Source organism: Eptatretus burgeri, chromosome 13, assembly GCF_056783735.1.
Source record: "Eptatretus burgeri isolate ZD-2024b chromosome 13, Ebu_testis_v1, whole genome shotgun sequence".
Taxonomy (NCBI): Eukaryota; Metazoa; Chordata; class Myxini; order Myxiniformes; family Myxinidae; genus Eptatretus; species Eptatretus burgeri.
Window position 1 is genome coordinate 24,218,870 of NC_140973.1, and position 27,282 is coordinate 24,246,151.

General features: G+C 40.2%; 1 protein-coding gene across 1 annotated transcript in view; it reads right to left on the minus strand.

The window, feature by feature from the left end:
• Positions 1-240: 240 nt before the first annotated feature.
• The window catches only part of LOC147014077 (uncharacterized), a 71,667-nt gene continuing 44,625 nt past the window's right edge, over positions 241-27,282 (minus strand). The window contains exons 30-51 of the mRNA XM_085850589.1: positions 19,730-19,828; positions 16,289-16,396; positions 15,262-15,315; positions 14,116-14,169; positions 12,662-12,715; positions 12,331-12,384; positions 11,139-11,246; positions 10,314-10,367; positions 9,996-10,049; positions 9,631-9,792; positions 9,326-9,433; positions 9,093-9,200; positions 8,924-8,977; positions 8,719-8,826; positions 6,856-6,909; positions 5,802-5,909; positions 5,517-5,570; positions 5,214-5,321; positions 4,683-4,968; positions 4,191-4,375; positions 3,274-3,516; positions 241-864 (exon numbers count right to left, since the gene is read on the minus strand). Coding sequence (XP_085706715.1) covers positions 718-864; positions 3,274-3,516; positions 4,191-4,375; positions 4,683-4,968; positions 5,214-5,321; positions 5,517-5,570; positions 5,802-5,909; positions 6,856-6,909; positions 8,719-8,826; positions 8,924-8,977; positions 9,093-9,200; positions 9,326-9,433; positions 9,631-9,792; positions 9,996-10,049; positions 10,314-10,367; positions 11,139-11,246; positions 12,331-12,384; positions 12,662-12,715; positions 14,116-14,169; positions 15,262-15,315; positions 16,289-16,396; positions 19,730-19,828 — 2,364 coding nt within the window. The 3' untranslated portion in view covers positions 241-717. The remainder of the gene's footprint in view (positions 865-3,273; positions 3,517-4,190; positions 4,376-4,682; positions 4,969-5,213; positions 5,322-5,516; positions 5,571-5,801; positions 5,910-6,855; positions 6,910-8,718; positions 8,827-8,923; positions 8,978-9,092; positions 9,201-9,325; positions 9,434-9,630; positions 9,793-9,995; positions 10,050-10,313; positions 10,368-11,138; positions 11,247-12,330; positions 12,385-12,661; positions 12,716-14,115; positions 14,170-15,261; positions 15,316-16,288; positions 16,397-19,729; positions 19,829-27,282) is intronic.

Below are 27,282 nucleotides of genomic sequence, written 5' to 3' on the forward strand. Positions count from 1 at the left end.
CTTTGCAAAAGTGTGAGTAATGGGAGTAAACACCATTACTGTGCCAATGCAGTCAACGTATGAGAACTCCATCAAATGCATTACAAGAGCACTCGATTATGACGTCACATCTTTGATGGAAATACTTTATTCTCAGTCCCGTTAGCAATATAGGTAAGTGTAGCGTACATCAGATTTCACCAAATAAAGTTATTGTTCGAATAAGCTTCAGAAAGCGACACACGACGGCCGAGACTCAAATAAAGGGTGTTGTTGTGGTTTTTATTTTAAATCCCCATGTTGTAAACAAACAACAAAAAAACAAAACAAAGACAATTGAAAACCAGGGGGTTACCTCATCAAATAATTTCTTCATCTGGTTGAAATGAAACATCCATCTGCCCAAATTTTGCTTCACGTGACGTGTTCTTCGTGAGCACAAAATAGCACCATGATTTAAAAAAAAAATGTATCAAACTGGTCTCCTTTTTTACATGAGAGGTAGCATTATCAATCCACGGGGGCTCGCTCATAACCACTCACCTACAACATCGTTTAACAACACAACAGCTGAACACACGGATCATTTCAAATCGACATCTGCTTCACCGTTCCATTCCGAATCCTAGGTGCAAAACTTAGAGCAGTTGGATGTTCTGTTGGTTGAGCTTTGTTCGTTCAGTGCTGGATTAGAAGAGATGGCGCAACAAAGTAAAATGTTTTCTTTTTTTAGTTCATTTAGACGAAGCACACAGGACCAATATCTACACCAAATTCCTGGTCGGCACCACCGATATCCATCGGGGCAATGTCCAAAAGTGGAAGGCGTGATGTTTTCCGTGACTTGTACTCAAATACCGTCTTGCCCCATTCGTCATTGTGGTGCTGAAAACAGAAGATACACGGATGTCGTTACAAAACACATCATCTTTATCGTATAAAACGAATACATCGTTCATTGTGTTATCCTGCACAGAGTAAGGTTGGGCAAGATGCACTCCCTCGACACCACCCTGTTTCAACTCCTCAGTCCTGGTTACATCGTCAGTGTCCTGAACATCTGCACCACAGCGCTCTCTGGCTCACACTATTGCAGACAGGTTGACATGAAAACCTTCACGATACTGAACAAATCGACCGAGGAGGATGTGTGTATATGTATGTATGTATATATATATATATATATATATATATATATATATATATATATATATATATATATATATATATATATATATATATATATATATATATATATATATATATATATATATACACACACACACATACACAGAGAGGCATCTTGCCCCACCTTGCTGTGTCATCACAAATCACTCTGATCTCTGCACCCATTCAGAGATTAAATTCCATCACTTCATTCTCTCCATAAAACTAGACTAGTCCCTGAGATGACTGCTCTCTCTGATCACAGATGAAATGGAATAAAACAATAAACTGTCATGGTAAGGCTGCATGAGCTAGGCTGGCTGTCAATTGACAATAATGGGGATTTTGAAGATCCTCTGATGTACAGTGATATATGCATGAAACCTTAGACACAGGAGGAGGTCATATGCCCACCATGCTTGTGCTTTATCCGCACCAAATTAATTTTATCCATCATCAGTTTAGCTATATTCGATCAACCAACACCATTTTCACCATTATCTTAATCTAACGTAATATCCACATTTCGCTACCATTGGAAAGGTGTGATGCTACTAATTGCCTCTTCCTGCATTGAAGTTCCTTGTAAGGGAACTCATGTTATTATTGCATTCCTTTACCATTAACAGACAGGGAATTTGGCCATGGTACTGGCACACAATAGCCTATTCTTTTTGATAGATACCGTGGCCTCCAAAAGTAACTTAAATGCAGACGGAACTAGAACGGCATTCGGAAGCGCGCATACCTCTGCCAGGCTGAACTGTTAACCTTTTGTATCCCACTGGTAGGCCAGATCTGTATCCTGGCTTGAACCAAAATCAAATGGCCTTGTTGTCACCAACCCAACTCATCCACCACGTTTTGTAATAATTCGTCCACAACTTTTTGAAATATCTTGCTATATAAGGTGTTTAACCCAATCACTTGATGGTGAAGGATCACTTAAAAAAATTATCATTTCCGGATCCGGATTCAGACCGTCACCAACAATCGAATCGATTCGTCCTTGTCACACACCAAACCTCTCCACCAAGTTTCGTCCAAATCTGTCAATAACATTTTGAGATATTGTGCTATATATCTGTTTTCGCCCGATCACTTAACAGGCTGTGTGATGGAATCACTTTAAAATTCTCATTTCCGGATCCGGATTCAGATCTTCACCAAAATTGAAACAACTCTTCCTTGTCATACACTCAACCTGTCCACCAAGTTTCATCGGAATCCATCTACAACATTTTGAGATATCGTGCTATACAGATATGTTCTCGCTTTTGGCGCTATCTCTCAATGTTGAAGAATCACTTAAAAAAAATTCGAGTATCTGGATCCATATCCAGATCTTCACCAAAATCTAATCAATTCGTCCTTGACAGACACCCAACGTCTCTACGAAATTTTGTCCGAATCCGTCCTCAACCTTTTGAGATATCCTGTTCACAGACAAACAAACAGACAGACAGACAGGGGTGAAAACATAACCTAAACAAGCGACTGCATGTCTCCATCAGGAGGAGAGCATGCTCTGAGATGCACCACCTACCACCACCTCCTCTGCATTAGAATGGCAGTTTTTTATGAGCATGATTCTATGTATGGGAGATGTTACTCTGACTACAAGCAGCTCAGCGATTAGCGTGCTTGCAAAATAATCTTGTGAAAATACCAATGTGCCAATCATTCCTTTTATCCCTCTGAATGAAGGAGAATGATAATAATAATCAGCAAAATCAGAGACATTTCTTCGTTCATTTGCAGCACAGGTCTGCAGGTAGCATCAAATGCTGTGAGTACAGCTGTGTCACTGATACAGTCCCCTCTAGGTTAGAGCAGGAGCTTGCAATTTGTTCAAGGTGCTGGCGATAATTCGCCTATTTGTCACAAAAGACACCCATTCGATTGCTAATGTCTACCAACTAATGTTGGCAGAGGGGACGGCCAGTTTAACGTCCATCCAGGCGGTGGCACACACACACCGATGCCTCGCCTGCCGGTGAAACATCAGCATGAGAGTTTATAGCTGGGTCGGGATTTGAACCAAGGCTAGACAGCTCAGAGGCGAGTGTCCATACCTCTCGGCTGTCTTGCCAGCCTATCAGACATATGAACCCATTGAACACTCACCATACAGCCGTCTTCAAGCACTGAGTAGGCGAAGCGAGTGCCTCCCTCAGCACGAACTTCAATGTCACCGGAGCCTTGCAGCACCAACGCTTTGCTCAGGCTGTTGCTGTCTGCATCGCGATAGGCCACGCTGTTATAGCAATGGAAGGTGAGGTTCTGAGATGCTTCACGGGATAGCAGTCGCAGAAATGTGAGCTGTACAGCTGCAGTGTTCCCGGGAAGGGATGCATCGCCATAGTCGAACTACAAGAAGAGGGGTGTAAATGATCTCATGTGGAAACAAAGTTCATTTCTAACAGACAAGTACATATATCCCTTGTTATATTGCGACTCAATCAAACACCAAACGGTCTATCGTTTATCTGAGTGGGCAATTTATACAGCTGAATGTCGTTTGCCCACACTATTCATACTGCACTGGTTTTCCTGGGCATTTTGTGCCGCTCAAGCTTTGCTCGTTTTGGTTCAGCGTAGTGTTGATCACCATTGGTACTGTACTGTGAAGGATTTCACCCTGTTGCAACGTTCTTACTTCAGTAAAAGGAAGTCAACATGTCTGGAAAAACTTAGGCTACGCCTACAATAGGAGCAATACGTGAAAATAAAGAAAAGTGATGGAAAACATCTTTATTACATCTTCGGGCCGAAATATTATCCGGAGGAAGGAACCTCCCATATATACCAGAATTGGAAGTCAATGGGAAAAAATAGGGTTCGATATATGGAACTTTGCTTTATGTGCAACTTTTCAAGAACGTATATATTCCATAAATTGAGGGATGGGTTTAATAAGAAAACAACAAGAGATGAGACATTTCGTAATTCTATACGAACAGTAGGCCGATATGTTTCTCTGAATTTATTGCATGGATGGAAAGTAAATATGTCAATTTGTATAAAATAAATTGACTCGTTACCTTGAAGCCACCATCCATTTCGCTGACCCAGAGGAGCTTGTTCTCCTTGAGTTTGCCAGACCACCACTGACGCTTGGACACTGTGGATGTCGTGGGGTAAACGCAGCTCTGCCCAGTCTTCATGTTGCACCAAACCCTCAGAGCATCGATGTTGCTTCCCTTGTTTGGGTCAATCCAGTAATCACCTGTGCAAGAAACATGTCAGTTTGAGGATCAATCACATTGAATGATTCGGAGGTTCATTGAAAATAGATGGTCCTGTCGAAGGATGTGCTATAGGAAGTGTGTGTGTGTGTGTGTGTGTGTGTGTGTGTGTGTGTGTGTGTGTGTGTGTGTGTGTGTGTGTGTGTGTTTGTTTGAGGAGATGAGAGGGGTGAGACTAAGCAGAAAAAAAATGCATGAGGATGGGGAAATAACTGGAAGGTGTGAACAACACCACTGAAATGGTAATGATTGATCTAATTATATTTTGTGCATCTCCAGTCTCCATACCACTGGTAAGTTCTGGGTGGTTGCTGTGAAGGTCACGGCAGGTGCGTGCAGGGCGTTTGCGTGACCCATCGGGGCTCGCCAGGCCCTCGACCTTGTTGTGGAGGTTCTTGAGGGAAACATCCACTTGTTCGGTGTGTTGTGAGAAGGCCTTGGCTGCCTCATCAGAATTGTAGTGCCGCAGGGGATCTGGAGCCTTAATAGGTAAGCCAACGCGGGTGTAACTGGGACGAGGAGCATCGCTTTGTGGACCAGGAGGGCCTGGAGATCCAGCAGGCCCAGCAGGTCCCTACAATACAACACATGGAAATGTAATGAAAGGGTCGAACCTGAATATCAGCAGCAGAAAAAAAAAAGATGATGAATAATAAAAGGTATATCAGAAGAATCCTCCTCTAATATGTTAATAAGTAAATACCTTGATGAAGACAGATCCATAATTGGAGTTGACACGACACAAAAAGTCACCTTTAGCCTTCAGCATTGTGAGAGGTGTATGTTCAAGGAAAAACAAAGCAGTGAATTGAAACTCACAATTGCACCGGGCCTGCCATTTGGTCCTCGAGGTCCGTGAGGTCCAACTGCCCCAACATGACCTGCATTACCATCTCGACCAGCTGGACCTGTTGGACCTGTTGGCCCCTGAAGCAGAGGATTCAGAGACTTTGAGTTATCTTTTCATTCTTTGCAATTCCATCTTTCCATTACCCTGGTTTTCATTTCAAACTCAAGTTTTCCCATCTCCAAGACCACATCACACGTTCAACACAAACCAATTTCACTGGTGTTATCACGGTTTCAACAAATAAGAATGAAGGAAACAAAACAAGAACCTACTCTTGGACCCATTGCACCCATCTTGCCAGAAGAACCTGAATTACCAGGTGCACCCTGGAAAACAACAATAAAATATCTTTATACAAAAATAATGAGCCAAATGTTACTCAATAGGTGTTAAATGTACATCAGAAAAGCATCACAATTAATTGAGGAAAATGGGGGATTTTGTGGCCCACCGATGCAAAGAACAACGGAAAGACATTTTTCCTAATATGTAGTTGAGAGGTACATGGGTGAAATAATCACATCCTGTGTGATGTGCAACAAGGTATGAAATCTTACCATTGCTCCAGGAGCTCCCCTACGTCCACCATCACCTCGAAGTCCTTTCATCCCCATTGCACCACCACCTCCCGTCTCTCCTTTCCCTCCTCGGGCACCAGATTGACCCTGTTATGTGGAACATGAAATAAATAAATAAATCGCACTCGTGTCCAAAGGAAGTGGTTCAGTTTGGCATTTTTAATATGAAATAGGCAAAATCTAGAAACTAACAATACCCTTTAGAAACCTTTAGAATTAAACACGGTGTTTAGACAGGTTCATCTTCATTTTGACGGACAGGTGGAAGGAAGGCCATAGCCAAATATTGAAGCGGCTTCACCGCTTAAAAACCGAATTGTTAAATGAGGCAAGTCTCCGGCAGAACCTTATAAGATATAATGTTTCAGCCATTAGAGACATGCTTCATCCTCATGGAGATAAACCGCAGTTGTTTTACTGAAGCTCACATGTTCCATGAAATCCTTCAAACAAAGGATTAGAAAACACTCAGATGCTCATTCAGGCCCGAAGGAGCTTGAAGATTTTTTTACTTTCATCAGCTGGAAGAAGGGAGAGCAAGCTAATTCAATTAATGGCAGGACAACCTACGCACAGTCACACTGAAACATTTAAATGTTTTTAGCTTTTAAAGTTGATTCTACAACGGTGTGAGATATCCGTAACATTGAAAATTCTGCAAATGTTTTAAGAAATGTCGAAAGAATATAAGTGCAGCAACTTCTCAAAAAGCCCCCATCAATGAGGACGTAAGAATTGTCGAACATGAAAATGACCATTTCCCACTGTATGCACTGTGTGTGCTCTGTGAGTGCACACAGACTGTGAGTGCACACAGACTGTGAGTGTGTGTTGAATATACTTTGTGAGTGTACACTTGCTGTGAGCACGTGCTGAATGTACACACACTGTTAATGTGACCTGAACATGCACTGTGAGTGAATGCTGAATGCCCATCGTGAAGTACATGCTCTGACTGTGGACTGCGAACGTACATTGCGAGTGCGTGCGGCGACTCTACTAAGAGTGTATGCTTTGAGTGTAGAATACTTACAGCAGGGCCAGCTGGTCCTGCAGGACCTGTTGCACCAACTCCGCCGATGCTTCCCTAGAGAAATATGAGCAAAAATGATGATCACACACACAGAGTTCCCCTTTACAACACAGACAAATATAGGAGCACAAGCGATGTCAAATCTTAAATAACCAAAACACATTACACATATGCACCTTCTCAGTGTCCATCCATATCCAATATAATAACGTAACGGAACTAAATTCCCCTACCTTGATTCTCCATACCTCCATTGCATCCTGCCTCTGTCACTTCGTGTTCTCAACATTATTTTGCCTGTCTTGCAAGGCTTGGTGGTGATCTCTTTGGAACTTTTCTTGCTATAAAACTAGTCCTCATGATGTCTGACTCTCTCGCGGTTCTATGGCTGAGGGTGATGCTGTTCTATGGCAATAGAAGGCACAGTCCTTACTATGTGATGTTGCTTGGCCCTTGTCAGTGTATTGAAGAAAGTTGACTACAGAGCAGGTGTAAGGTTGTGTTGACTTGGTGCATGGAGTTTCTATTGATGATAGTATTTTTGATGGCATTGGGGTTAATGATCTTAAGACATCCATGTCTTATGGTGCTTCAAACTGTCTGCATCATGTTTGTCATGTGAAAGCATAATATAATTTCTAACCACACTAAGTGTGAGATGTTTTTAACTGTGGTACACATGATTTCTATATTATGGAAGAGTATGCACATGGGGCACTAGTCCTGTATGCTTGAGGCTTTTGGCAGGTCATGTGGGTCAGACCTAGCTTGTCCATCTTTGAATGTACAGGGCAACGTGAGTGTATATTTTTTGCTGCTCTGTGTCAGAAAAACACTCAAACTGCTCAATTCTTCAGTGGTAGTGCTGAAACACTGCATGAACAGCTCAACCCCCTTCAGTGGTGGTGCTCACGTCGTCTTCCACAAAAGAACTGAGCTCTTTTCGTTTCACGATATTTCACCACATTTACATATCTTTACAATTTGCACCTCACTCTCAGCATGTCTGCCACCCTGTCACCTTTTTACATTTCATTTATTCTCATTGTCACAATTATCAAATAACCTGCTTGTTTTCCTTTTTGGTAATCCTTGTTCTCCACTGTTTGTTTACAAAGAAGATGAGCTGAACATTCAAATTTCATTCACATTTACACAACAACTTTTTTTTTCTTGTTCAAGCTCAATTAAGACCATTAATAACTGGAGTTAATAGAACACCTTACCTGGCACTGTCTTGAGAAACAAGGACGTGGGCAGGGTTTGCGAGTGGCAATTTGGTCGTGGTGATGTAAAATGCTGTAATATTTTCTCAAAATACTGCTTAACAGAAGGGTTTTGAAAGTGCCAAAAAGGAGATTTGTGTTCTATTGTTCAACGATATAATTCAGTTGAAATAAAATTAAGTTTTTAATGGTTGTAGAAATTTTTTTTTTTACCATTGTTGATGCAGCATCTTTTACATCACCTTATTTAACATGTTACATTAGTTCTTCATTCCTGTTTGTGTCATTTGTGACGTCCTTATAAATAGTAAGTTTCTTGTTTGGCATGATCGATTTTGAATTTTGTTTTGACTGCCAGACAGACAGACAGAGTAAAACGAATGTCTAAACAATGCATAGTAGAGAGAAATGAAATGATAGCATTATGGGTTAACTGCAACAAATATAAATGAAATAATAGTCTTTCAAGAAGCTGTTTGCATTTTACAAACGCAGTGGGGAGGGGGGGGATAGGATGGCAAAAAGACAGCAAATGACATCACTACAATCAACACAACATGGGGCTAATAACCATGGTATAAAAATTCAGAGATTAGTACTGGTGGGTGAGCGATGTAGTGTGGAGACTCAAACTTACAGACTCCCCTCGACTACCAGAATATCCTGCAGGTCCTGCTGGACCCACTGCTCCTTGGGGTCCAACTGCTCCACCTTTTCCTGCTGAGCCAAATTCTCCTGTCTCTCCCTGGATAACAGTGTGACAGCAGCAAGAAAATTATAAATAAACTCCTAACTAGCTTTGCATCTTCCAAGACAGCGTCAAACATAATCACATTAGATACCTTTGGACCAGCATTGCCGTCGCGTCCTATAGGACCGTCGCTACCTTGGTTTCCCTAGGGTACAAAGGATAAAGATAGAGTTTGTAATGACCACACCATGACAACCATATTATGTTTCACCATTTCCACACCACTAATTTCAAACCACATAACTATGTAAACTACTCACACTGCGTCCCATTTCTCCTGTCATTCCCATGGAGCCAGAAGGCCCCATATGTCCAACCGTTCCTGTTTCACCACGTGGACCAGCACGTCCTATCTTTCCTGGCATGCCCTAGGAGCCGCACACCCAGTCAGTTAATATAACAGAAGCTGAAAGGGAAAAATAAAGTAAAATGTACTTGTGTTTGATGAGCAATGAAGAACATTCAATAAAGATGAAAAAAAGAACAAACATACCACAGCCCCTGGTCCACCAGGACCTCCTCTTTCTCCACGAGTTCCAGCCAATCCCATCATTCCAGAGGAGCCAATGATACCAGGAAGTCCGATTGCACCAGCAGGACCCTGCAAAATAAATGAAAAAGCTATAAGTACAAGTCGTAGCAAAGGGGACACAGGTCACTGGCTCCATTAGTAGTTCTAATCACCACACCATACACTGAATCTAATCATAAGATCCAACGGTGCTTCTGATCTCATGACATGACCTTCAAATGCTCTACACATGCTGTTGCTTTCAGGATAATATTCAAGCAACTTACAGGAGGGCCACTAGGTCCACGTGGTCCTTGCTGTCCAGCTGCACCAACTGGCCCTGGAGAACCGTTATCTCCAGTTCTCCCAGGTGCTCCAGTTTCTCCACTTCCACCTCGGATTCCCGATGACCCTGCATTTCCAGGAGCTCCAACAGATCCAGTAGCACCCTGGGTTCACAAAAGTAGCACCGAAACAACGTTGCCACTACCTTACTAGCTCTGTATTGCTACAATTTTCTTCATGTCTATCTCCACAAAATTTGCATTTATATTTTGTCCAATATCAGCTGCTCTCCCCTTCTATCCATGAAGGCATCTCATCATTATCACTTTATTTTCATATCTAACATTCTGTTTGATATATGACTCACAATAGAGCCTCGGACTCCAGGTCCTCCAGATGCTCCAGGTGTCCCGATAGCACCCTGCAGATAAGGATAAGAAAGTTACTTTTATAGGTCACTGCCATGGATCACAACCCAAATGAGGTGTGAATGGGAAAAGGACAAAAAAAAAAGTCAGATATGATTTTTGATGTTTGGAGTTAGGATTCAGATGAAACTGTTTGTGGAAAAAGTTGTGCTAAAATATTTTAAAAGTTACAGTTACATTCAGAATCATACCACAAATTGACAGCATAACTTTATACTGTTGGATTAGTAGTTAACAAGTTTATTTAACAAACATACAGGAAATCCTGGAGCTCCAGCAGATCCCTTCATCCCAACCTCACCAGCAGCTCCCTGTAAAGAAATCAACATAGAATGATCAAGATAATTGAACTGCCTCTCAATCCTGGACTCTATCAATGTTGTGAACCACTAAAACATTTTCCATCATGCTAACTCTTCAACTCTGGCTATTAACATAACTGTATTTGTTATTTTATAACACCACATGAAAAAGAAACATTTTTGAAAATCATGATAGGATCAAAATATGTTATTGATGTATGAATCACTGGATATTTCATGTCAATATTTCACAAATTTTTCAAATAGTTGCTCTGCTTACCCATGTTTTATGCAGGTGTGATGACAGTCAGTCGCTAATCAGATATGGTTGTGCTCAATGTTACATATGTGGGAAGTTGGTTTGGGGAGATGGGGATGAAAAGGGGATATGAAAAGATTTGGAAAAAAGGGGAGGGCAAGATAATTAAGGAGAAAAATAAGGTTGTGTCGGAAAGGAAGAGAAAGAAAGGGGAATACTGTATATGAATATCCAGGAGGTGTAGTGAGTTTCAGGGAGACATTAATTCCGCCAGTGTAGCCTACAAAATTTTGTCAGGCTTCTTAAAGTGTTGTAACAGAAGGAAAGTAAGAAAGTTGTCCACTATAAAAGTGATGAAATAATTTTATTGCAATCGGTCACAATTGTGTGATAATGATCATTCAGCTAAAAACAAAAACATTCTTTTTGAATGCCGATAAACTGTGGGAAGGGTCAGACGATGCAAAATTCCAAAGATGATGTTTCAGTTTGTGTGAAAATGACACTGAAGAATTACTCACAGTTGGGCCAGCATCACCTATCGGTCCAACAGGACCAGATGGGCCAGATTCTCCCTTTCCTCCAACGTCGCCCCTCTCACCACGTGGTCCAGTTTGGCCATCATTGCCCTAAAAGGGCACAGGTGGAACGTATGAAGTAATGTCTGATAAAATAAGTGAATAAAAGTAAGTACAAACTCTATATATATAGGAAGTGGAACAAAGGGCCAAATTTAAGTTTCAATGCTCATCATGTATCTGTAATTCCTGCTCATGTCTACATTATTTAATTGGAGGCAATACTTATGTAATGTCTCAAATCATTGATATTCCCTGCATCTAAAAATTGTGAAAATAAAGTTGCAGGTTGCAGGACAATCTAATGGGAAAGTATGATGTTTCTTCCTTAACCCAGACTGTTAAATCAGTTATAATTATTATTATTATTACTACTACTACTACTACAACATCAACCTTTTGTAGGATTGGCCATGGGGGAGATTGGCCCAACTCGACTGTTAAATCGGTACTACCAAATAAATGTCCTTCAGTGGCTGAAGTCAAAGGTCAGAAATTGTTGTTCAGATTGGTAACGGAAAAAATAGTTTGTTTTGCATTCAATTTATTACATTCACAATATTGTCAGTGGGTGAGTTTTATAGTCTTCAGGTATACTCATTATTAGTCAGATCCACCAACCCATGATTTTACTGTTTCTTGGGCATAAAAAACATGATGAAAGAAAACAGTGCAATAACATTAAAAGTACTTTGACAAACTGCACTGCAGAGTACTCTAAAGAAGGCCTTCCAGCACTCTTTCAAATGATCCAGGAAGTACAAGGTGTCACCTTCTTAGAAAGCACTGAACCGACATTGAAGGTCAGTAATTCCTAAAATATGTGAAATACCCATATTTAATATCTTTGATGAGGACTTTTTCTGTTTAGCCTTCAACATCAGAGGAAGAGCAGAAACCTAGCAGAAGAGATGACAGAGTCTGTTGATATTTTAGGACCACAGTAAGATGTCATTCTCAGTTAGTAAAGGCATGGAAGCGATCTCCACAGGCATTACCGTATAAATACCAAAGAGAGAGTATTGGTATCTTTATAAGGAGTTTCAGGTGTTGTGCATGTTCTGTTGTTTCATGAGTGTCATTGACATGCAATTTAAAGCAATTTCCAGGAGATAGAGCCTTTTAAGATACACACATGTTGGCCACTTAATCCAGCAGGTCCACTTGCTCCAAGTTTGCCACGCTCCCCCTAAAGCACAAAGAAAACAAATTGAATATCAAGATTTCTTATGCTGTAATGTAGTTTAATTGGGATTGTCAGTAAACTTAAAAATGGGATATATTTGAGTGATATTGTAAAAAGTTACTCAGAGATTATAGATTATAACATATAGGGTTATTTTGAAGAATTTTAGATTGCTGTTCTATACGATTATTTGCAGGTTATTTCTGTTATGTATATATTTATAAGTACCATATGATTATTTATTGGTTATATAAAGTGAGATTGTGCCAAGTTTTCTTACTGAAGAACCAGAAGGACCGATTGGACCTGCTGGACCAGCAGGACCAGACTCACCCTGGAAATGAAGAAAAGAAAATTGATTGGGTGAGATAAGATAGCCACCATCGTGAGAAACATTGTAGAAGTCACAAAAACATCTGTGATGTTAAATATTTGGGCATTATTGAAAGGTTTGTTAGAAAATGATGGAGCAGTACAATTTTTTTACATCTATGGCTCATAGTGGAGGTAACACACACACACACACACACACACACACACACACACACACACACACACACACACACACACACACACACACACACACACACACACACACACACACACACACACACACACACACACACAACTGTTAGATGAGACAAACACAGCAACTGCAGTTGGGGGAAGGGCCGTTACTTTTCAGAGCATTCTGGGTATAAGCGATGTCAAACAATGGCACCACTTTCCTCACTGCGCCCAGCAGGGCATTTCCCAAGGAGGAATTTCCTCCTCCCCATGGATGGAAACCTTTGGGGTTTGTCTGTGCTTTAACCTTTTGAAGTTCAACGTCAAGCAAGAAAGCAGCACGTACCATTGAAAAATATATTGTATATATTTGGTATGACTCGGCCGTGGTTTGAACCACTGACCTCCCAGACATGGAACCGATGCCCTAACCATCTCACCACCATGTTGAAAATAAGAATTAAGTTTAGCATATTGAACTTTGTGAAATTGTGGAATAGAAAGTCTGCATTTTAAAAATAACACTCTTACAGCACACCATTGTGCTTTTATAGTACCCTTACTCCCATATTACTTCTTTAGTGCTTTATAAATCCTATATATTAGACTACCATATTTCCCGAGAGCTTTCTCGGGAGCCGCAAATTTACCATTAAGTTGAAGGAGTAATGTTTACCTAAACAATGTAAAAAAAAAAAAAAATTCAATCCCATGTTCTGAAAAACAAAAGTCCTTTAAAAAAACAAAAATCACATGTTTTTTTCAAACACAAATCTCATGCTGTGTAAAAACAAATATCCCACATTTAAACAAAAAATACTGCATATTAAAAACCAAGAATCCCACGTTTTAAAAAAAAACAAGAAGCTCATGTTCACAAAACACTAATACTGTAATTTAGAAACAAAAATCCATGCTTCAAAAAAGATTCTGTTAAAAACCAAGAATATCCATTGTTTAATTATTTTATTTTATTTTTTACATTTTTTCAAACCAAGAATCACATGTTTAATGTCATGGAAAATGGGAATTGGGGGAGGAGGAAGGCTGAACGTGGTAATTCCATGTGAACGTGAGGGCTGTTATGCTATTTTGGTGGGGGGAGCAGAGGTGATAACTTCACAATCCATGCCGAGCACAAATTAAAATATTGATTATGACACAATCGGCAAATTTAAGTCAAACATACATCACATGTCAAAGCTAATAAATAGGTTGAACACTCACCCGATCTCCACTTTGTCCATTGGGGCCAGGAGGACCAACGGGACCACCCATACCCTATTGAAAAAAAAAATAGGTCAGCTACCGATATATACTGTATATATATATATATATATATATATATATATATATATATATATATATATATATATATATATATATATATATATATATATATATATATATATATATATATATATATTATATATATATATATATATATATATATATATATATATATATATATATATATATATATATATATATAATGTTATATGTGAATAAATCAATCAGTCACATATTGCTGAACTTTAGGAATAGGCCTCCAACTATTTTGAGGTTCCCAATTAAGATAAAGTTTAGTAAATATTGGGTGATACAGAATAATTATAATCATTCACAACATCCCTTAAATGTTAATCTAATGCATTAGGTATAGCCATTGCTGTTCAATCATCTATTCAGCCATTGCTTCTTGTGAGGAACATGTAATTTGTATGAAAAAGAAAACTATGCATGTTTTTGCAATACTTTTATTGTATTAATCAAAAAATATTTGTGTGAACAGCTGTCAATCCTGGCAAACACCAAGATATATGGAAGTGAATGCCTTATGCTCTGCCACAGGTTTCATGTGTGCCTTCCATCATGTCTGCTTGAAATTATGTTAGCACTTTCCCTTTCTCCATTTCAAGTAGATGGATCACATGTTAAATCACATGATGAACTGACAGCATCTCCAGTTGAGGGTGAGGCCATGGCGAAACAACAAGCAGGCCATAATTGGGAGAAAAAAAAATCATACTAAAGTGGTCAGACAGTGTAGCTCACACCATTGTGAATTGGAAACATATTAAATATTACACCATGTGACACTCCTTCCTTCCTTCCTTGTTTTAGGATGAAAGATTAATTATATTATGTGTTCTGACAACAAGGCAGTATGCATAAAACATGACATGATGGTATATGCATATTATAATGTGATGTCACAGATTTAATGTTTTAAAAAAAAATAGGACTATGTGACTTGTGTTCTTTATCGATTAACGTTTATTTTATGTTACTCATCTGATATCTGAGAAAAATGTGTTCACTTAGAAGTGTGAATGAGTACTGACTGCTTGGCTAGCAGTACAACACACATACCCTGTATCCAACCAAGCCTGGACTTCCTGATGGACCAGCAGAGCCTACGCTTCCCTGGTGATAAGAAACAAGCGTGAACATTTTTAAGGAAAAAATGAACTTGAAAGCCTTTTCAGGAGAAAATAAATCATAAGTTTTCTTTTAAATTACAATTAATAACATGCAACCAATGCAAGCTTTATGACTAATACATAATTGCAGCAACTGCAGAGCTGATACTTTTCTTCGCAAATCTCCACTTAATGCTTCCTTAAAACTATCATTTTCATGACCGTGAAGAGTTGACCTGGTGTTTGCATGGGGGCACATGTGAGTCTTTAACTATCAGAAACGAGCAAAAGTACCCACCCCCAGCAATGGGAAAAATTTAAGTTAATTAATAATTTTAAATTATTGCATGGATGTTAAAAAGGTTAATTGTGTTACACTCTTGGTTTCATTCAGAGCCAAAGCTTTGGGTGGCGGAGGCTGGATTTGTGTAAAAAGAGGGCAAAATACAGCTACTTGAAATTGTGTGGTACTCCATGAAGATCTGTATTAAATCTACTTTAACCCAGATGTTCATGTTGATTTTAAAGATTACTGGAAGGGATGATAAAGTGACTGACTATATTGCATCAAGAAAAGTGAAATGAAAATGCAAAATAAGCAATCAGTAGCTTTTCAAACGCAACATGGGAAGTGGCTGACAAATGGGAGACAGACAAATGTAAGGACAGACACCACGGTATGGCATATAAGATAGTGTGGTCAAAAGGACTGCAATATGCCATAGCCATCTTAAGGTCCCCTTACAGGCTTCAGGTCAATATGGCATACTCCATGAGACAGTACCCAACATAGTGTTTAATCAAAACGGAGGCTTATGCTCGACTTGGCCATGCTTGTGGCCAAAGTGAAAAGACAGTTTTCACATGACAATCAAGCTATCCTTTCAGATTTCCCAACTTCAGGAAAGATTAACAACAAAAACCCTTCTGTAATAACGAAACTATGACTGAAGGATAAATTGTTGAGAAATACTTACTGATGGACCTTTGACACCAGGACCTCCCATTCCTCCTGCATCTCCCATTGCTCCCATCATTCCAGCAGGGCCTTGTGCTCCAGGAGGGCCATCACCACCGGCACTACCCTGAGGTAAATTAATTTACACCAAAGTATAGGAATGTGTCATTGCTATGGCGATGATATTGCATTGCTATAATGACTTGATTAACATCCACAGCAACAGCTTTCAACTAATATATGTGTATATATATTTCTTCTTCTTCTTCTTTCGGCTGCTCCCGTTAGGGGTCGCCACAGCGGATCATCCGTATGATCCACATAGTGATTTGGCACATGTTTTACGCCGGATGCCCTTCCTGACGCAACCATAGTCGCCTCTTACGACACAGGGATATGGTACACCTATTTTAACCGGGGTATACACCGGCCCAGTATACTGGTACTCATTTCGCTGACCTCGGAAGGATGACAGGCTGAGTCAACCCCCTGGTGTATTAATTCAGTGGCCCAACGGGGCTTGAACTCAGGACCTTTTGGATCACAAGCCGTTGCCCTTACCACTGCGCCAACACCAGGCTCGTATGTATATATATATATATATATATATATATATATATATATATATATATATATATATATATATATATATATATATATATATATATATATATATATATATATATATATATATATATATATATATATATATATATATACTGTGTATATATATATATTCCAAAGAAACTATCGTAACCGAGTACTGTGATCCGTCCTGTCCCCCATACCCGTTGTAGATGGGTATCTGCTAGTCTTTGTAAATGACATAGCTATGTATATGCACAGCCGTGGCAGGAGAAAGCCTTGGCCTGAACTGGTGTGGACAGCAGTCTTCAAACTCATTCGCTCGCATTCAGGGATATAATTTCAACTGTATGTGTGCTTCACATTTATATGACTGACCAAGCAGGGATATAACATCTGCATAGCACAGGCATTGAAGTTTTTGAAAGCACACCGATTACATGATGGCAAACAAGCCGTGCGTGGTGCCTCAGTTAAAATGAAACAATCAATCCTTTTTGAGAATTGGAGGCAAAACCTACACTACAATGTCATTGGATTCTAATTTTGCCCCATTTTTTTGTGGATAGTACGAAATGAGGCAGAGTGACCCCCAACTGGGGCTTCATTGGTGATGGACAGGAAACACCTGCTGATTAACTCCCACACAGCCAAGCAGGAAGTTAGCGTGCTTGAGTCGATTGCAAGCCACATTGGTAATTCTTACCCCATGATTACATGTAAAACCATCGTCAAATACTTGACATCAATGAACCATATTTGGCAGGTAAACAGTTATACTAAGAATTTCAGTTCACAGGTGATCATCTACTTTTCTGACATTCATCTTGAGCCTGATGAGCATCCCAGAACATCAAGTATTAATGGTGTTCGTAGAGGAGAACATATTGCATTACAATGGGGGCATCTCCCATCACTGAGAGGAACGAACTGAAGTGGAAGAACTATCAGCCTCCTTGGAGAACTTCGTAGTAGACATATGGTTATAGTTGATGCATAATGACCTCCCTTGACATAGACTTGAACTCCATTCACATAATCTAGTCTCCGGCGCACCTGAACTATTTCAAGCTTTGATCTCACTGTTAAACGAAGTCCTCACATCTGAAAATGTGAAGGTAATGTGAGCAGCCAAGTCATGCTTTGATGGCTCCAGATTTTAACTATTTGCTTCATACCCTATTCAGTCCCTGGAGAAAACCAAACCTCAATGAATTTCCAAATCCTGTGCACTATGCAAAATGCATAGTGGATACCCAATCCGCATAAACCAAGATCGACGAAGATTAAATGAAGTTGGAGTTCATATGGTTAAGTGTTATGTGATCCTTGGTGATTTGACCATTTATGTGTTGGTCAATTGACAAGCTTTCCAGTTGTTATATACCATTTGATGTGGACATGTTTTACTGCATGTGTTCACCCAAATATCATGACCACATGGTCCAGAGAATACACAGAATTGGATCTAATGGCCTTGCCTCTTCAGATAACACTTAACCATAACGGGTCTCTCATCTGTCATTATCTCCATTGAGCCAGTCCTCACTGTATTGCACTCCTCTCCATGTGCTCTACAAAAGTCAGCAATTTGTGGTCCTTCATGAGATCGTATAAAGTGTGAGCTCACGCATTCCCCAGATGTGCCACTCAACTAGCTCTACTTGATGAGGCTTTAGCAGGTTGTCAATCCATAAAGAAGACTGATTGGTTTGAAGGCTCAGACAGTGCCTTTACTTCACCTCTACTCAGACCACTCTCTCCTCCAACAGCACAATTTTGCTCCCACACCCCAGTCATCAACTTTGGATCATATCTGATGTTGCTGTGAAATGTGACATCAGTCCCACCTTCTATGTCCCACGCTGTGAGAAACATTGCCTTGCAGGATTCTTCGAGGCAAAGGTATGTGGATGGCAAGGCACATGGTTACCATATGACGCAGAAGCGATTGCAGTTGCAACTAAACATTTCTGCCCCAAAATCATACAGTCCAAACAAAATGCCTACATTCTTGCTGACAGCATGGCATTCTATCTGATGATGGAACCAGTTGTTTAGTATCTTTACTTTATGATTAGGTTTTTGACTCGTATACATGTGTGGGGCACAATAATCCCCTCGGCTCAAGGGCAGTTTATCCCATGAAGGCCTGTTTTATGTGCTATGTTTGTATGTATGTGCTTTGATTCCATTTTGTTGAACCAACTACCATGTTGATGGCATCTCTTTTGTCTGACAAAGGAAGAAAGATGGCGAGACCAGAAATGCTGTGTGTACTTTGCAGTTGCCAGTCACTAGGCTTTCATGGAATGATCAAAATCTAGGTTTAACATAGACCTCAACTCTTTTGTTCTTCTTTTCTTTCTGAGAACATCAGATGCCATTTTGAATGCCTGGTATGTAGCCAATCTTGCTATTAAATTAATGAACCGACTGTGTGCTTGTGCTACTTGTCCAGCTTCCATTAAAATGCCACCACAGTGACAGATAACGTACAAAGGGCCCAAAAATTGAGGATATTGAGTCTCTTATGTGTGCAATTGAAGTGACATAGCATTGAGTTTGATGGATGCACAGGATACATTATATGCCTTGACTTTGTTTGAACTGTTAGTTTACGAGCTATGGATTTAAAATGTAATTTTGAAACACTTGAAACAAATCGTAAAGGAAATAATTATGGACAAATCACAAAGGGACTGATTGCAGACTATGCCAAAACCAGCCTTTTGAACCACTTTGAATGTTTTTGGATCTTGTAGAAATCTTTCAAACGTTTCATGTAAAACTGGAATGTAAAACTACTTGCAACATGTTTGTGTTACTGCTTGTTACGTGAAGGGTCAAATGATTGTCAAGAATGTGTACTCACAGCGACTCCATCTGCACCATCTGCACCAGTCTCTCCCCTGGGGCCCCTTGCCCCAATAGCTCCAGGAAGTCCATTTTCACCAGAGGGACCAGCAAGCCCCTATCGAGGACAGATCAACAGAATTGGTTCACTACAAAGAACTTTAACACGTGAAAAGGCCATTTGGGCCATCATACCTGCACGACATCCGTACCACATTATTAAATCAATCAGTTTATCAACTAAAGGGAATGGGGGAGAGAGTAGGTAGAAGTGGGGAGAACAGTGGGACAGGCATAGGGATCTTGTGTGTGTGTGTGTGTGTGTGTGTGTGTGTGTGTGTGTGTGTGTGTGTGTGTGTGTGTGTGTGTGTGTGTGTGTGTGTGTGTGTGTGTGTGTACACATATGTATAGTACAATGCAAACGTTTAGGTAATTCCAATGATATTTATACTTTAGGGTAAATTCATCAAATCATCAGTTATAACAGCTATATATGTTTATTATTGTAAATTAACAGCCTTGATAAATATGCGTGAAACAACCTGTTCCAGCAAATAGCAAGAACAGTGTCATGTTACAGTATCAGTAAATACTCTTTGCCTGGTGTTGGCTTAGTGGTTAGGGTGGCGGCTTGGGATCCTAGGGTCCTGAGTTCAAGCCCCGTTGGCCACTGAATTAAAAATACACCAGGAGGTTGGCTCAACCTTTCATCCTTCTGAGGTTGGCAAAATGAGCACCAGTGTACTGGTAAGGGGGACACTGCATCAGTGGCATCGCCGCATCCCAACCAATGAGGCAACCAGCAGCCACAGGCTGCACTCGCGAGAGAGAGAGAGAGACAGAGACAGAGACAGAGACAGAGACAGAGACAGAGACAGAGAGTAAATACTCTGTGTCCACCCTTTGCCTTCTTAAGTGCCATCACTCTTTCACCCACGCTTCCTGTGTATGACTGATATGATTGTGTCAAATATCCTGCAGTACATTCCAGAGTTCTGTAAGGTGAGTTGGGCTCCTGTTGTTCTTCTGTTTCCAGGTTATCCAATATGGCGTCGATGAGACTCAAATCCAGACTCTGGAGTGGCCATTCTAATACTTGGAGCACACAAGCTGGAACCTTGTTCTCCAATTCCATTTTATTATATTGGAAGCGTGTTTTGGATTATTATCTTGTTGGAAAAGGAATCCTCTTCTGAATAAATGAGTTCCACTTGTAACTGCCTGGTGCTGCAGTATCGACTTGTACTTCTTTCTTGTTGGCATCCCTTTGGTTTTAACAAGTTTTCCTACATGCACCAAAAGCTGAGATACAACCCTAGACAGTCACAGAGCTTGTTTAACAGTAGGCTGCAAACATTGCATGTCGTAATGTTTTCCAGGTCTTCAGCGTACAAACTGGCATCTCTTAGATACAAAGAGTTCAAACTTCGATTCATCAGATCACAGTACCAAATTCCATTGTTCGGCCACCCAATCATGGTATTTCCTTGTAAATATCAGGTTTTTTACACCTTATTCTGTCATCTCTGAAGTTGCCCAGGTCAAAAAACCAGTAAAGACCAGTAGCTTACTGGTCAACTGGTACCAGTTGAAAACCAGTGGCCAACTGGTACCAGTAAAGCCAGTTGGTTTCTTACTGGTTTTAATATGGAAATTGGAATAGAGTGATATATTACCAGTTGAAATACAATTGTATTTAACTAACTGGTATCAACTGGGACCAGTACATTGTAACTGGTATCAACTGGGAGACCAGTACATTGCAACTGGTATCAACTGGGACCAGTACATTGCAACTGGTATCAACTGGAACCAGTAAGACTTTAACTGGTACAAATATGAGCTACTGGTTTTTTCAACTGGGAAATTGGAATTCTGACTGAATTTAACTGGTACCAGTTGAAACCAATAGAGACCAGTTAAAGACCAATTAGAACCAATAGAGACCAGTTGAAAATGTGTACTGGTTTTTTCGACCTGGGTGTTTCTTTGCTGCAACTTTTCCATGGAGACTTGCTGCAACCAGTCTTCTGCACACAGTGCTGGACGAGATGTTAATGTTCAGGCCTGCTCTCATTTTATTTGTCATCTGCTGACTTGATTTTCTTCGATTGCGTAAGCTGAGCAACATCAATTGCTTGTCTTGTCTTGCGGAAGTTCTTCTGGACCTTTCTGGACATTTCTTGTCTTGTACGAAGCCAGTTTCTTTCAGGCATTGCAAAGTGTACCTCACACCATTGTAGGAGATCTTCAGCTTTTGTGCTATTTTCTTCACCGTGTGCCGTTCTTTTCACAGAGTTTGGATCTTCAAACACTGTTCTGTTCAAAGTTGCTTCCTTGGCGCAATTCTGAATTTTTATTTATTATTTACTGTACAAAATCCACAAACTACTTCCTGCATATTTTATTTGTGGTAAGTGCATATTACTAGCATATGATAATATAATAAGTTGAGCAAAAATAAAAGGTTTTCATTTTCTGAATTTCTTTTATTTACTTAAAATGGCCATATCCTTCACAGACATTGCAATAACAATTACCTATCCAAACTCAGGTTACCTACAACTACTGCCAATGCCCATGTGCTCCTCTATCCCCAATGGTTCAAGATACCTATCTAATTCCAGTTTAAACATATCTACTTATTTTTGTTGTCACTACCTTTCCAGGTTCACCATTCCATGTATTAATTACTCTGAGTGAAAGACCCTGACTTTACAACTGTCCTAACTCTTCTCTTCTTTAATCTATGCCTGTAGCCCTAGGTCTTGTCACTGTCCATTCTGTTGAAAAACTCTTCTGCACTTAATTTATCTCTACCCTTCACTATCTTTAATATCTCCAATGGATTCCTTCGTAATCGTCTTCTTTCTAATGTATAAAGCCCTGTCTCCTTCAGCCACTCCTCATGGCTTCGTCGAGCTAGCACCAAAATTAATCTAATTAATTATGCAGCTTTGTCCTTCTGCATATGAGACCACTAAAACACTATTCAAGAAGAGGCCTCACTAAATTCCTGCAGACTGTTTACACCACCTCTTTTGATTTATAATTTCACCACCTACGCCGACAATCTAAAACCCTGAAAGTAATAGTAAAGGCACTCCAGATGAAATCCACCTAAATATGAAAGGAACTCAATTCATCGCCTCTGCAGCTCAACATCCCTCTCACCCATGTCACTCGATGGCCACCCATGCTCCACCTCAATGACATATGAAACGTACAACTGCTCACCATTACTCTCAGATCCTTAATATTACACCTTCTCCCCCATAAAACACCTCCATGGGCCGTCAAATTGACAAACAATCTATCATCACAGAACAAAGAACATTGTCCGTCAAACATGTTTTGCTCCCAAAAATCCCAAACCCCAATATCCCCTCCCCCCCCCACCCTGAAATTCACTCTTCTGAAGCAACAGTCGTGAAATGAGAGTCCATCTGGCTAGATTCCAGTGTGGACATCGCCCCTCCCTTATGCAATATATCAGCATAGCATGCAACCGACACTAAGCCCAACATGTCCCCTCCATATAAATGCCCTACAAAGCACCACACGTATTATGACTAGCTGCCCCTTCCTGGTCCAACACGTACACCTCTTCAACATCTCTTCTTCACGAGATCTCTGGGAGCTTCTGGTGGACGCTGCTGGATGTTTGAGTTCCACCGGTCTTTTCAGACTAAGGCTACAACAACAACAACCAAACCAATACTCTATTAGCTTTACTTATAGCTGTCTCGCACTATCCTGTCTGCTTACCTCCACCCACACCCATCCCATATATATATATATATATATATATATATATATATATATATATATATATATATTACCAATCCCAGATCCTTCTCCTGATTCAAATGCTCCAAGACTGCCCATTGCATTACTTAAACGTTATTTTCATTTTTCTTACCAATCTCCAGTCCCTTACAATTCCCTGTGTTGAACTGCGTCTGCTAATATTTTGCCAAATCGAGGAAAGTGTCTGGACTTTCCTGAATCTGATCACCTCCCTTTCTTCTACCTGCTATACCTCAAAGTTTTGTGTCATCTGCAAATTTGTAAGCCGACTCAAAACCCCACTGTCCAAATCATTGATGTAAATAATGAATAAAAATTGTTCCAGAACTGATCCCTCAGGTACCTCACCACTTAATCTTCCCAGCCAGACATCCTCCCACTCATAGGCATTCGTGGCTTTCTATCACTATGCCAGTTTCAATTCAGTTGGCTCCTCTACCCATAAGTTGGCTTCCATTCCACAAGTGCCCTTGCCTGAGCAAACAGCCTCCAATGTGGTACCTTTTCAAATGTCTTCTGAAAGTCAAGATTCACTATATCCACTGCACTTCCCTCATCCACCCAGTCAGAACTGTTTTGGAGAACAATGAATTTGTTCAACCTGACCTCTCTTTTGTAAATCCGTGCAGACTGCCTTTATTTAGAATAAAATATATTTAAATGGTTCCTCATCTGATCCCTTTTCAATGTCTCGAACATCTTCCCCACAACAGAAGTTAAACTAATGGGTCGATAGTTCCCCAAGCCTGGTGTTGGCTTAGTTGTTAGGGTAGCGGTTTGGGATCCTAGGGTCCTGGGTTTAAGCCCCGTTGGCCGCTGAATTAATATACCAGGGGGTTGACTCAGCCTGTCATCCTTCCGAGGTCGGCGAAATGAGTACCAGTGTGTACTGGTAGAGGAGCACTGCATCAGCGACAGTTGTGCTTCCAAGAAATGATAGCTACCCCGACAGCTATGCTGCCATACGCAAGAAGAAGAAGAAGAAGAAGAAGAAGAAGTTCCCCACTTCCTTTCTGGATCCTTTCTTAAACAATGGTGTTACATTTGCTTCTCTCAAATTTTCTGGTACCTGTCCTGACTCCAGTGAGCTATTTAAGATATCGGTTAACATTACGCTTATCCGTGATGTTAACATCACGCTTATCCACGATGCTAACATCACGCTAAGCCAATATGTTGACATCACGCTTATCCGCGATGTTAACATCACGCTTATCCACGATGCTAACATCACGCTAAGCCAATATGTTCACATCACGCTTATCCGCAATGTTAACATCATGCTTATCCACGATGCTAACATCACGCTAAGCCAATATGTTAACATCACGCTTATCCGCAATGTTAACATCATGCTTATCCACGATGCTAACATCACGCTAAGCCAATATGTTGACATCACGCTTATCCGCGATGTTAACATCACGCTAAGCCAATATGTTGACATCACGCTTATCCGCAATGTTAATATCATGCTTTTCTGCTATGTTAACATCATGCTTATCCACGATACTGACATCACGCTAAGCCAATATGTTGACATCATGCTTATCTGCTATGTTAACATCATGCTCATCAGCTACGTTGACACCATGCTTATCCACAATGTTAGCATCACGCTCATCCGCGATGTTGACAGCATGCTTATCCGTTATGTTAACATCATGCATATCCACTATGTTAACATCACTCTTATCTGCTATGTTAACATCATGATGATCCAATCAGTTAACATGCTTATATGCTCAGTTAACATCACACTTATCATGCTTATCTGCTCAGTTAACATCAAGCTTATCTGTTCAGTTAACATCATGCTTATCTGCTCAGTTAACATCAAGCTTATCTGTTCAGTTAACATCATGCTTATCTGCTCAGTTAACATCATGCTTATCTGCTCAGTTAACATCATGCTTATCTGCTCAGTAAACATCATGCTTATCTGCTCAGTAAACATCATGCTTATCTGCTCAGTTAACATCATGCTTTTCTGTTCAGTTAACATCATGCTTTTCTGTTCAGTTAACATCATGCTTATCTGCTCAGTTAACATCATGCTTATCTGCTCAGCTACCTCCCTCAATGCCCTTGGATGCGTATTCTCTGCCCCAGAGCTTATCTTCTCTTAGTTTTATTAGCCACTTCTTAACTTCCTCTCCTAACTGGGTCTTCTTTAAAGCCAGTCCTCATCTCTGAGATCGATTTTCTCAGCAATTGGTAAGTCTCCTGACTGTTCGTTTGTGTAAATGTTGAAGCAAAATAACTATTTAATAAGCCTGCCATCTCACATTTATCACTAACCAATTGGTCTTGACAATAACTATACCTCTACGAGCGCACACTTTTCTTAACCTGTTCTTTACCTCTTACACGAAGCTTGGCGTTAGCTTAATGGTTAGGGTGGCTAGTTTGAGATCCTCAGGGTCTCAACTTCAATCTCTTGTTGTGCTGAAGAATTAAGAACCAGGTGGGTTGACTCAGCCTGTCATCCTTTGGTGAAATGAGGTTGTTGAAATACGTACCAGTGTGCTGGTAATAGGGGCATTGCATCAGTGGCACAGCTGTGCCCCCCAGAGGATGATGCAGCCAAGCAGCCATAGGCTGCATACAAATACATAACTTCTTATGCTCTGGCCATATCCTCCTTACTTTATTTTTTGGTTTGCCAACTTATTTTCTTAACTAGCCTCCTCTATTTACTCCTTTACTGAACTGAGTCCGATTCCCGTCCTGATGTTTTATTCCTAATAAATCCCTTCTGCTTATCCTTATCTCCCTATTCAATTACCCTGACCTCTTTCTGCCTCTAGATTTACACCTCACTTAAATATACTCATTTTGCACTCTACATATTTACTCATGAAGGTTGCCCATCATCATCATCATCATCATCATCATCATCATTATCTTACTAGAATGAAGCTTTGGCGTATCCATGTATGTATGTATGTGTAGCCAAAACTCCAGGGATTGCATTTTCCAAAAATTAAAATGAGTCCATGTCTTTTTGGGGGAAACTTAAGCTCGAATTCAGTTGTAAAGATGTATGTGCACAGAAAATAATTCGATTTGAAACTAATTAAATAATGCAACGATCACAGAGCATGAGTTGTTTGCGAAGAACAGTACTTAAGTGTTTTTACTGCCTGTCAAAGATGGGCCCTTCAGCTAACATTTCTCTGACGCTGATTGTCCGATTGTTAGCTTACAGCAGCCAGCTATCTCCTCACACCCTCAAGGTTTGCCTTCCTGAAATCTAATAGCCTAACCCAACTATCCTGAACTCTAACTCTTAACAGAATACTTAGACACATTATGTTATGGTCACTTGTCCCTAAATGTTACTAAAAAAAAGGAGGTCTAACACTGCACTCCCCCTCGTGGGATTATCTACAAACTGGGTTAAAAACAATCTTTGACTAAATCTCGGAAATCTTCATCTGCTCTGCCCTTTCACTGTTCCTGGACCCAATCTATCCCTGGTAAGTTAAACTCCATGATAATAATCAATACTCTTTCCTTACCTCATAAACCTCAGAAATCTTCATGATCACTCTTCTTTCATGCTCTTCCCACACCTGGCACCCTTCAAAAGCTTCCTACTGTTCTCTACCCAAACAGAATCTTCATGAATCCCCTCCTTCACGTCATCCCTCTCTCGATACAAAATTGTCTTTTACCCAGATTGCTACACCTCCTCTAATTTTATTTTATTTTTATTATCACACCGATACATCTTGTAGATTTCTAGTTCTGCTCTGC